Source organism: Nicrophorus vespilloides, unplaced genomic scaffold (assembly GCF_001412225.1).
Source record: "Nicrophorus vespilloides isolate i.1.1-1 unplaced genomic scaffold, Nicve_v1.0, whole genome shotgun sequence".
In the NCBI taxonomy this organism is placed as follows: Eukaryota; Metazoa; Arthropoda; class Insecta; order Coleoptera; family Silphidae; genus Nicrophorus; species Nicrophorus vespilloides.
In genome coordinates this window covers 96168-109736 of record NW_017098211.1, presented here as the reverse complement: position 1 = coordinate 109736, position 13569 = coordinate 96168, and the positions used below count along the sequence as shown (strand labels likewise).

At 35.5% G+C, this 13569-nt stretch overlaps 1 protein-coding gene across 22 annotated transcripts in view; it reads right to left on the bottom strand.

Annotated features, from left to right (window-relative positions):
• LOC108561922 (serine/threonine-protein kinase tousled-like 2) overlaps positions 1 to 13569 on the bottom strand; it is a 109899-nt gene that overhangs the window by 37375 nt on the left and 58955 nt on the right. For 6 of the 22 annotated variants that reach the window (XM_017920048.1, XM_017920046.1, XM_017920045.1 and 3 more), the window contains 2 exons: positions 8570 to 8617; positions 2292 to 2377 (listed from right to left, as the gene is read on the bottom strand). The exons of 3 other annotated variants lie outside the window; for them this stretch is intronic. In XM_017920048.1, coding sequence (XP_017775537.1) covers positions 2292 to 2377; positions 8570 to 8617 — 134 coding nt within the window. Of the gene's footprint in view, positions 1 to 2291; positions 2378 to 2745; positions 2768 to 7648; positions 7752 to 8569; positions 8618 to 8757; positions 8934 to 11523; positions 11798 to 13569 lie in introns of those variants that run through there. 13 more of the 22 variants (XM_017920052.1, XM_017920054.1, XM_017920061.1 and 10 more) reach the window with 8 other exon arrangements.

The following is a 13569-nucleotide window of genomic DNA, read 5'->3' as shown; positions in this document are numbered from 1 at the left end:
AATTAACTATGACTCTCATTTAAAATACTCTTGACAGTTATAAATTGTAGCAGTTATTTTTTGTTTGGTACGAAATGTTTATTATTATATATCAATTCTAGTTGAAAACATTTCTTATTTTTATTTTTAGTTCCATTCGTACCAAATGTCGCTTAACTATTGCAAAATTATTAATTTAATTAATAATGTTGAAAACCACTTTTCAAAATTTTAACAAAATTATTATGATAGATTGACTTGAAAAGTTGACTTTTGACAGTTTAGATTTGTAGGTTATATTAACTAATTATAAATAATTTGTATGTGCTCAATTATGTAATTAATATTTTATATGGTAGAAAATATTTTAAAAATTATACTTATTGATTTTTGACATTGTGTGACATGGACAAAGGGTGACGCACTATAGATGTGCTTGCCTCTGATTGGTTCGCATTCGAATCTCGAAGGGAACGACGCCAACGCGTTTTTTTTTCGCTCCAACTTAATTGGCCGATGTATTTATATACCTCTTCAATTTGACCTAATTACAGTTTCCACTAATTCTATGCGCGTTCGTTTTATCGATTGTTTGTCAGAATACGAAAGCAAAACAACATTCTTTCTGTTGCTTTCTGATCATCCCCACATCGTTCAAATCCAAAATAAATATAACATAAATAGCAAATAAATCTTCAACCTAGCGAGATTTTTTTAAACTAAATTATTTTTTCACATTGTTTACATTGTTTTTACAAATATTGGAAAAAAAAACTAAAAACGAAAGTTTAATAAGAGATTAATCTTGTTTTATTTTTTGATGACCATTAAAGGCTAATTTAAATGTTTACGATTATTCGTATGCATTTTAAAAAATGAAATTAAAGGTTATTTTTTTATAATTCTTCAATTAACAGCACGTTAAATATTCACACCCTCGCAGTTTTATGTGCGTTAAAACCGGTAATTACATAATTACATTAGTTTCTACTCAATCAATTAACTCGTAACCAGACCGAAGCTCATCAACTGTCAAACGGCGTTTAAATTAAAATGCGTACGCGTCGTGGCAATAATGCAACGCATGCGCACTAAACCGTTCGACCTTGAACGCTAACTTTTAAACTAACTGCGTTTATAATTTACATGAGTAATTACAGAATTTCATTCAATTTCAGTCGCTAAAAAGACAAAGAATCTAAATAAAAATATTAATAATAAATTGATATGACGTTCAGAATAATAAACATTTTGTGTATTTTTTCCATAAGAAACAATCTTATCAATTATTAGATTGTGACATTCGATTAAAATGTAAATATTATTAATTTATCTAACCATTAATAACTTTTGTAATTTTCAACACTTACTAACCATTAATAACTTTTGTAATTTTCAACACTTATAGGTATCTTTCAAATTGTTTCATGTAATGTACGAGATGTGCGTAGTCATCAGTGCCATAGCTTATTTATACAAGATGGTAAGTATCGCTTAGTGAAAAAAGTCTCCTTTGTTGCCAAAAGAAACAAACAAATAAAAGTCAACACGCACTGAAAAAATCTAGTTAACATCCGCTAAAGGAATAAAGGATAGTACAGACCAATATACCAAAGTTGAAATGTTCAGAATTCTTGATAATCTGTGGTATCCTTTAGTCGTGAATCAAGTGCGGGCGTAGCAAAAGTTTGTTCATCGATTTTGAGCGGATGTTGCCTAACCATGGCATTACGTAAAAGCCTAATAGCATACTCTTGCGTCCGGTAATCTCGGAATTAGAGCAAAAGTTAAAAATTGATAAATGTAATAAAAATAGGTAAATCGTGAATGCATTTGGTGAAGTATCGTTCGAAATCCGCGGAGACGTTTTTGGTCGGCGCTGTACTTGGCCGTAGTAGATATTGCTAGTAAAAGTGCAACGACTCCATTTTATAAAAGTTGTGCATACACACATCCACGTAGAGGAGACACAAACAAGTACATATATACATATACACACGGCCATTATAAGAGAGTTACATACATATTTATTGTACACATACTCGGAGCGCTAAATCTGCTCGCATCGAGAGGCAAGATACGCGACTGCCGTGCGCCAGAAAGAGAGGACCGGTTTTAGCGGCGTTGCCAGCTCGGGCATATCGCGGGCGACAAAACGGATTGTCCGCAAATGAAGTATCAAAACAAACGAAAAAAAAAAATTTAAATTAAAAAAATATATATATAAAAAACATTAATCTAAAGTTAAACGCTAAATAAAAGTAATATAATTTAGTAACTAATCGGTGTTAAAATTGAATGTTTCAGCTCACCCTAGCGCCAATGAAGCGCGCCTCGAGGAGCTCCTGTTTCCGGGGGTCGAGCGCCGCCTGGAAATGCTCCATCTTCACGCCAGCGCCTGCAACAATGTTAACAGCAATGATATAACTCTGTGTGGCGGCTGATGATATTGCATTTACAGGTGGTGACAAGGAGAGAGAGAGAGAGTGAGAAGGAAACGAGATGAAACCGTGCGAGAAGAGAAACAGAAACGGGATGATCCGAAAATAGCTATTCAACGGAGACGACGAATCCATCCAGCAGCATCGAGAGACCAACTACTACCAAACAAAACAAAAAAAGAAAAATCCTCCCCCGCGTAGAGCAGTCGCATCGCAACGCATCGTGGTGAGAAGACGAAGATGGAGTAAAATGGGCATAATAGTAGAATGGAAGCAAACAAAAGCGGCGAAACGTGTATAAAACGCGCACACCACAATTATATACCTGACATTTAAATATAGCGCGCATTCCTTGGCAACGCACCAAAAACCGAATCGCGACTTTCTATTTTACGGATTGAATGTTTTTCCGCACCGGCGTGTCGCGTCGAGGAGCATTTTCATTCCTTTCTTGCCGCTCTTCCCTCCTTCCTCTTTCATTCTTCGCGGCAGGAAGGGAAAGAAATAAAGTGGAAGAATGAGAACTACCGGAGAGAAACGGGGTTGGATGGATCGTAACAGCTGTTATGACCGAGGGGGATTCGGGTCACACCCCAGGTAAGGTAAAAATCCTCGCGTTGATGCAACGAGAGCTTTCGTTGGCAACGTAGCACTTTCGAACTAATTGATTTACAATGAAAACCCGACGCACACAACACATATATATACGACGCGTTTCTATTTCGATTTCGCCCCAGAATCAAAGAGAACGAACCTCAGAGCGCCGCGCGCGCCCATAATTCACACCGAAAAACCCCATCTCCTTTCAACTCTCCTATTCCCATTCCTGCATTTTCAAAGTACATCTCCGCATTTACTTTTCATTTTAATTCTTCTTTTTACATTTTCATTATTATTTGCTTAATTACGCGCGCACACAAAAGAGTGCGACTCGCTTATTTCAAGGCTCTTTTGGTACATTTACACCACGGTTCGCGTGTCTGTGTATATATGCATATTACGTATACACGATCAAGGTGTTTGTGGGACAATTAAGCCGAGCGAGCCGTTACTGGAACGAAGTGCAATCGTGCAAGACCGTTACAGAGCCGACGACGCGCGACCTTTCCCGATATCACACGATCCTAACTTTAACACACTTAAAACTAGCCAAGTAACTTATAAAGTATATGCACCGCGATTATGTAAATACTAGTCAAGTATTTATTCCAATTGACTTGCGCAATTACGAGTAATCACGTGAATCCCGTAGCATGTGGTGTAGCTACTAAGTAAATAGTGTGTAACGTGTCCTACTTTTAGATATATTTTTTTACACATAATTTGATTTCTAAATAATATTAAAACCAAAATTAAATAAGAGTACGTTTTGAGGTGTCTTCACACTATACAATACTAAACAAGTGGTTCAGTCGTGCAAAACCATTTCCGAACCAATGACTTTACTTTTACACAAATTTTATTTTTGACAAATAGACACAACTTTAAAACAATATTAGTTTATCAAATTATCAAGTACATATACTAGCAGCGCGATTAAGTAAATACTTGTGAAGCATTTATTCCAATTGAATTGCAAATACAATTGACGAGTTGTATCCCGTTGTACACACTACGCATTACTAGGCAAATATTGTGTAACGTGAAGCCAATTTTAGATCAATCAATTTATGATTTCCGAAGAATACGTCAACATTATGGAATGCCAGTCGATTGAAGTATCGATTTATGTTGTTGCTACGAACAAAATACAATTTTTAATTTAAAAATTGAAGCGATAAAATATTATCTGCAACGATTGATTATTACAGAAACAAAACTGACAAACTGAAGTTTCTCTCATGTGATGTGGATGGATCACGATAGAGAAAGCAAATATTTCCTTAGAACATTTAACAAGAATTCTTCAACCATTAGAATTGCACAGAAGATGAAATAGAAACGTATTTAACAGCATAGCAGTGTATTATCCCTTACATCGTCCCAAAAACGGAGGAAATGCAACGTGTAGTTAGTTATAAATATATAAAGATGGTATTGGACTGTAATGCGAGAAATATAAGCAGAAAATAAAAATCGAATATCGATTAACATTAATAGTGACAAGGTATTCAGATGTATAAAGATTCAATATCTATAGAATATAGAATTAGATTGTAATTTAATTCAATTTAAAAGATATTATGACGTAGAGGATATAGAAAAGCTGTATGTGCATTACAAATGCTTGAGAAACATTATACAATAGAATGCTAGATTTTTTAGTGGACAAAATCGAAAAGGTTATCATTAATGAATTACAAAAATAAGCTCGATCATTGTATAAATTATAATAACATATCCTAAATTTAATATTTAATTCATACTTTGAAGATCTTTAAATAAAATGTTAATTTATGCATGTAGCAATTATATATTTTTTTTTAAATTTTTGGACAGAATGTTTCAATTTCTATGTTTGAAAACGTAGAAATAAAACGTTGATAACTAAACTAAAGCAATGATATTGTGTAATAAACGTGAAAATCCGTTGCAACGATGTGCGAACACGATTCAAATCGACCTTAAAACCTTCGGCTTAGTTTGCTCGATTGCAATCAAGCCTATTTACAGGGGAATAGTGACCTGAGCTAGTGTAGCATATGTTCAAACATCAAATATCAAAAGTGAATCAATTCCTCTTTTTTTTTCTGACAATTACCATATGCTATATCCTGTATAAACTAGTGATATCTAAAACATATTATACATTATTGGCGACAAATAAAGCTGTTCATTTTCTATAATCATTCGCAATTGTTAACATTTCGATGTGAAATCACGTCGATGTAAAGCGAATCACGCTTTGAATAATTATATCCTTGTGACAACGGTCGATAATGATCTACACTGTTTAGTTTATTGTACAATTATCAGTTAATACAACTGAATTAAACGAAATGTTGTCTTTTTCAAATTAATATTAAAATTCAACATTTCATTAACATGATTCACATAAATATGCATTCAAGCATATTTGAAAAATGAACAATGGTTAAAAACGATTGAATTAATCAAACTATTTAAATACAATAAAAAATTACAATAAAAATGATACCAATGCTTCACTTATTACACATAATATTTGCCATACGATGCGGCAATTTGACAAGTAAATTGACTTGACATTTATATGAATTCATGTTGACACGTAAAATCACGACTGACAGTTTGAGGTTATCACTTAACCGACGATTAGTTTACGAGCGAACTGAAACGATCGGACTTTACAAAATTAACTTCGAGCGATTCTCGTAAACTTTGGCGCGATTTTGCACGGTCACAAACGATTTTGCACGACCGAAACCGAATCCCTGCTACTAATTTAATTTTCTGTTAACTTTTTACCTGAGTTTACCTTTTATTTTCTTAAATCTGAGCCATTTTGAAGTACAAACTTCACGGCATTTTACCACATTTGTTACAATTCAAACCGCTATTGTTAAGTTCTATATAAACTATTTTGTAAATGTAAGATTTTCACTATCATTAGAGGCAGTAATATAGGAGATTTGATATATTGTATAGTAAATCAAATGAACACATTTATCTATGCAGATTTTATAAAGAAATCATTCGGTCTGTAGAGATTTCCTCTCTACGAGTTTTTTTTTGGTACATATCAAATCGACGGTGAGTGGGCATAATCAATAGGGGTCGCTTCCGCTTTTAGACTTTTTCGCGCAATTTTGCGACTGCTCCACCATCTGGCGGCCGAGTGCAATTGGGGGGCAGTTTGCCACCCCCCGGCGGACCACCAGAGAATGAGACCCCCGACCTACCGACGGTTGCCGTATTTGTATGTGTGTGTGTGAGTATGTACATATATTTATATAGGATAGGTGTGTATGTGTTATATGGCACCATACCAATACCGCCACCACCGCCGCCTCTCTCGGTCTCTCGCACCGTTCCCCGCGACCGCCGCCTCCTTTTCACCCACTGGGACTGGTGGGTGTTTAGGTGGTGCCCCCTATGTATATGCTATGTACAAGTGTACGTATATGTGTGTGTGTGTGTGCAAAGTACAGGCGGGGCGGAGGCGATGGAAGAGGTGGCGTCGGGGGCCAACAATCCACCGCCCACCGTGGCACAAATCCCCCAGCCGCCCCCCGATCAATGTTGACACGCCGGTCCAAGACGCCGACAACCCGCCATATTTGCAATTCCCATACACAGATCACAGGATTTTTCCGCATTTAATCGCCTCCTCCGCCCTTTTCTTTTCGAATCGGAAAATGCTATTGCCAACAACCACAAGACCATCGCCCGAATGCATTAATAAATCCGCATGAATATTTTGTTATTTGCATGAATATTAATAGCGAGAAACTTTAAACACACTGCATTGTAATAACACACACACACAATATTAAATCGATTCCAATTAATATATATAAATATAAACGTGCATACGTAACGCAAATAAATGCGTTTTAATAATAATCATCAACAGTGATTAATATTTCTCGATTAAGTCCACTTGCCGTAATCACACAATCAATTTCAATTTAAAACAGTACTTTTTTCAAAATTTAAATTCACCCATTTCCGGATTTCTTCGCATCTATAAATACAATATACTGTATCAATCAATCGAATTACTAATTTCTCTTGTCATTATTATGATTGTTAATACGTAATGTAGTTCATTTTCAATCCTAATATATTTCCAATAAATACGAGTTCCTCCTTGTTTTAATCGAAAAATATTAGCTCGTTGTTTGATTAATTCATTTCAGAGATTTTAAATCATCGCCACATGTTGCACAAGTATCCGATGGAGAATGCATGTATGTAAATGTTTAAATACCGATATTTATTATTTGAGCACTATAATGATTTTCTACTTCACATCTACTTTTAATTGAAAATATAATTATATATTATTATTTTGATAACATATTTTTCTGGCTTTTAATAATTAAACGGAAATCTGTAAAAATAATATATATTTTTAACATAAATTGCATTGAGTGTCAAATGTTAAATTACTATAGTAAATTTAGTAAGCATTTAAAATGAGAGTTAATCTTCTATATTTTGATTTAAACAGATACTTTCGAGTTAATTCAAGCATGCGCATTATATACGGGTACGTATTATCTTATATGAATAGTATTGAAAGCAAACAAAATGCAGGTATAAAAGATAGAGAGAATGCAACAGTTATAATAGTGAATATTGACCTTCGGTGTACGTTGAAACTTTATTCCTAAGCTTTACCCTTTTGGATCTACGTCTCTCGGCCATGACGGTGATTTCGTGGAATCCCATGCCGCCGGACGATGGAAACGGTAGAACCGAGGGAGAAGAGAATCGCGGTGGCCCCCGGAATGAGCAAAAATCTATTGGAGGGATGGCTTACATAACGCGGGTGGATGGTGTGCCGCCACCGCCGGTGCAACGGCTCACACACATTCAAACCAAAAGAGTGTGAGTGAGGGAGGGAGACAGTGAGATGGTTATACCCGGGGGGGAGATCGATATCTAACAAAGTCGGATGAAAGGAAAGGTTGACTATGACTATTCCATCACGTTTCCATCTTCCTCTGGCTCACGGGGCGCGAGAGATCGGATGCGGCCGCGGAGCGAGACGGACGCGAGAAGGGCCGACGAGGGAGGCGGCGGGTGGTGTGGCGACGGATGGATGGAGGGCACGGTAGGCAGAACGACTCGGAAAGCTCCTAGCACCCTCTCTCTCACACACACTCTGCTGTACTCTTGCTATCCCGCAGCGTCTGGCCCTCTCGTGCACACGTACGTACAGAGAGCAGATAGATACAACCACCCCCGCACACCAGGAGACGCTGTCCACAATCCCGGGGATAATAGTGTAAATAGTGTGTACGAGCGAGCGAGGCAGACGGAAAGCACAGTTTCGGGCGTGGCTGCATATCATTGCATAACAAATTGCTCATTACTTCGTAACCATCGAAATCCCGTGGCGGCATCGACGTTCCTTCGATTCGCGAGTTAGCGAAGATGATGGGGGATGAGTAATAAGGAATTGGATTATGGGAGGATGTTTCTTAATAGTATTTTTCAATTGCTTTTATGACATGATCTGATGACTTAAGCTACGTTAGGCAAGTTCAGTTGAGACTTACCGAAAGGGCGAGATACGCGCATGGGGGGATGCATAAACTTTGACTCACCTGAAACAGAAAAGAGTTAAGAACAAACAAATGCATTGGCTGGTTAAATAATTTTGGTGTTTGTACATCCATGCATATTTTAATGGTAGTCTATGTAAACAGGTGAGGAGACCGCGGTCAACGGAATTCCGGATACGTACAGATCCAGAGGGGGATGGACGTTTCGGTCGAGCTGACCCAAATATCGGTTTTTGGCGAGATTGATTTCTCGGTCGCGGGAATACTCCTTCCGTCCTTCCCCGCACTCTCGTCGACTATCTCTTTCCATCTCCCGTCCCCGCAACCGCCTCTCCACAACATGCACGTGTTGTATATATTTATCTCTGTATGTGTGTGAGCGTATTTTATATATATATATATACACGTATATATGTGAGTGTGTGCATACCGTTTGGGGAGATTTTGCGCCGAATCGCATCTCGTGTCTTTCCGCCTTCAAAACAAACATGTCGGAAGGCATGATCCGTCAACGTCACATCCCCTTTAAGAGCGACGCGCCGGCCGAGATACGCTCGACTTCCGGTCGAGCCGGCCGCCGCTGCTGCATCCATTTCAAATACAATCGGTATTCTATTGGTCCTCGTGCAGAAATTTTCGAAAAGTTCCCGCCGCCACCTTTGAAGCTGACGGTGCTGCTGGTGTTGGTGGTGCCGCAGCCAAGCGCCGAATCTTTCCCATAGTCATTATATGCACCCACCGACGACGACGCGCTTTTGTGTAACAAATAAACTACATGAGCGCGCGCGAGATGAAATCGATCCGTTTTGTATGGTTATCCATCCTCTCGAGCCTCTCCTCCTCTGGCTCTGCTGCTCTGTATGTACCACCTGACCTTGCGGCCTCGACACTTTACTAAAATGGCCGTCGAATCAACACAAATCGACCACATCTTTTGCATCTACATTAATCCGGACCAGACACGTCGTTTTCCTAACGTTTCAATGGTAAAACACTTGATAGATAACGCGATACTTGCTAAGTTATTTGTCCAATATCATAAAGTATATACTGCTAATTCCCAATGACTACTTTAGCTTATTTTAATATAGAAAAGTAAATAGAATCTTGTCAACGTATTCCAAAAAAAACACAACATATGTAACAACAAATCATAGGAATGTATTTTTTAAAATATTCTATATCAGACATTCTGAAAAATCGCGAAATTACACCTGCACCGTGCTTTAGTAAAAAAAAAATGATGTTGTAAACAATTAGGTGGCAGTTATTTTATAATAATAATAAATAAATATTTTGCATATTTTAAGAAAAAACATCATTTGAATTCGATATAAACAATTTATAAATTCGTTTCTAATAATAGTCATTTTATTTTCTTTTTGGACATTTTAAGAAAAAAAAAAGTATAATTCTGAAAGAATTTTAAATCGATGATTTTATACAAAATTGATACGTTGATTTGTACTGATAATTCATATTTATTAAACTTTTCGTCTAATTTACTTGCAACTCTGACATAAACATCCTATAAAATATAATACACATATTTTATACTCATTTTTAGAATGAGGTGGGTATTTCATACACTAATAATAATGAAACAAAAAGTAGCAAAGGGTAATTGACTATAGGTAGTTCTGCCTTGTTTTAGTTTAACACACATTTATTATAATGTATATTATGTGTTAATTATAAAATCAATTGCAATTAACAATAAAATAGTATATAAAACAATATCGAATTCCATACATTAACTGAAGCTTGTTTGTATAATTATATGTTTGAATTCAATATATTCAGCTTTTTCGTAGATGGTTTAAAGAGCACTGCAATTCAACAGTAGTTTTAAACAGATTTCAATAAAAATGATGGATTACATTGAATAATTCTGCATATTCCGAAATTAACTTTTATATATTTCTATTCGAACACGTATATATGCCTTTTATATGATAGTTTCCTAGAATTCGATACCATTATCTAAATGTGCTTTTCGATAAATACAAATTCCATAACTACAAAAAATACAACTGAACCTTATCAATTTGTTGAATGAATACACTAAAAACATGTTTTAAAGTTATATTTATACTGTGATTATTGTAGACTATAATTTCATAATAAATTGGTGATAAACTAGTAATTTGGATTACCTCCAAATATATCTCTACTAAATTAAAAAAAACTGCAATTTTATTGTAAAAATAAAAAAAACTTATTTACCAGAAATCTTAAAAAAAAAGTGAATGCAATTCGAGAAACTTTTGCAGTTATAAACTTTAGAAGTAATATATAGGTCAAATTAGGTAAGAAGTTTCACATTATATTAAATTTGTATTCATATAAATATTATTGAATGTTCTAATAAGTATGTTTTAAATATAATAAAAAAATGTAATTATTGAAAAGAAAACGTAAATATTGATTATTCCGCGAATGACTCCGAAGACCACACGAGCGTTCTAACAAAATACTAATATAAACAGTGGTTTCACGAGATGACAACAAACATTTAATCACTTAATTCTTCACAAGATCTTGAGTTGAAAACTTAAGAATTGGAAATCCTAATTACAACATTTATAATATATCCACTCATTTGATAAATTGAGTGATTAAAATTTTAATCAAAGTTATATTTGAAATTATTCAAATATCGATTAGTCGCCGAATAACAGCGAAGACCACACGAGCGCGCTCACAAAAAAATACCGACATAACAGTGGTTTCACGAACTGACCACAAACTTTTAACGACTGCCCAATTATTCACAACTCGTTATAAAAAGTTATAATTAGGGTTTAGGTTGCTCGCCGCCTACCATAAAACAGTCAGCAATTGTTTAAACCTTGGAAGTTGTTTAATTTTCAGAAGAAAAACATACATTTATTTTCTTTTGTATTCTCATGTGGACAAGATGTGACATTATTAAAACGGAGCCTTACCCATCTAGACTAAAATCCGGGCGGTAATCATAGACACTTTATATTAACGAAACAAATGTATATCCTTTGCACGTGTCACTATACGTCACCGTACTGGTTGGGAAACACTGACTGATGTAGGGGGTGCGAACTTTTGGGTATATTCCTTCCGCGCACGCAGGTTCGGATATCAGGATAACAGCATTACAGAATTGGCTCTTAATTGGTCGAATGGAAGCCAAGGTTCGTGCAGCCGCACCAAAACTCTCGCACACATACAGCGTCGTAGTCGTCGTCGTCGGAGATCACGTGTCAATGACAATTGCGGACGCAGTCTGAATTTTAAATAATGCGCATTTTGGTGGGGGCGGAAAATAAATGTCACCTGAAATTCGATTCATTTTGGGGCCATTTTCCTGCCGCCCGCTGCGTATGGGTACGGAAGGATATGTGATACCCTCCCCGCGCGCTCAGAGTTGTCGGCCAGGAATTTATTGATTGGGACTCTCTCTCTCTCCCCCTGGTTTCGTAGAGCCGGAGAGTTTCTGTTCTGTGCTGTTCCAAAGCAATGGGCCGACTTCTGGATTGCAAGGGCTGAGGTATGGGTTGAGCAGCGACAGGGTGAGAGGGCGAGAAAAGGGGGTGAGAGAGTGAGCCAGGCGGAGAGAGGGACGAGGACGGCCCACGTTGGACGCCTTTAATATGCTCCGAGACGGACGGACGAACGGCGACGTCGGTTGGTGCTGGTGCTTGTTCCGCCGCTGTTAGACCAAAGGGGATGTAAAATGTACTTCTGGTACAGTTTCACCAAAATAAAAAAAAGAACACACCAATGGGACACACACACCTCACCGATCAAATAAATGTTCGGAACAGGTCGAATGTTAAATTCAAAGCTACGTAAATACGACCAATTCGGATGCTCATTTATTCCGTGGTTTTGGGTCGTAAAATGATTTAAATTCAATATCGAAATTCGCTTGATGTGGTTCACTTGTCAACATCAATTACGCCTATATAATAATATGAATTAACCAATCAATTTAAAAGAATAACAGTAGTACAAATCAGAAGAGAATATATTATTACATCATATCAAAAATTATTTATCATTAGTTGCACGCAGCCATTTTTAGTTTCGATTAACAAAATAATGAAAATTATACAATGAAATGTAAAAAATATAGTTCAATAATCGACATTCATAATCTCATTGATGGTTACTAACAACAATACTAGAATATATGATTTTATAAATAAATATATCTTAATTTGATACGGATTCATGTATATACAACAATTTTTCAGCAGATAATATATACTAAAAACGTGGATTTAACAATCGGAATTCAGAAATATTAACTTATGATTACTAAACAAGTCAAATTGTGTACGTTATAAATCTACTTTAATTAATTGATTTTAATCCTAAGATGGAAATAATTCAACATATTTTTAGTTATATTTAATAAGTTTTGATACTTTAAAAAAAATGTAATTTTATGAAAACTTGATAATTTTTAAAACATATAATTGATATAATTGCAAGTTAAATACAATTATTGAATCTGGAATATGTAAGTTTGTCAATAGTAAAATATCTGAGAATGCACCTTGCTGTGACATCTATTTATAAGACAAGCAGATATACGTACAACTTGTTATTGTATCAGAAAATTCTATCGGTTGTTACATGAAAATGTATAAGTATTAAAAAGAACACAAGTTAATATTGCATAAAATCATTCTAAAACTTAGTTTGACCTATATAATAAAATAATGGCGAAAATCATCAAATTCAATATAGAAATGATTCAAAGGTTTTAGTTGGAACAGAAGACCAACAGCTCTTTGCAACAACTAATTTCTTTTTATTTTATTTTTATTATTATATTAAGATTTTATTTTTATTGTTTCAATAAATATTAATAATATTTATTGAAACTGTAAATATACAAAATAAAAAAAACTCAATACAATAATATAAATATCATAAATCAAAAAGTCAACTGCTTCAAAAGGCTATTGACCATAGGTCTTTCTGCCATAAATAAATATTATTATTTA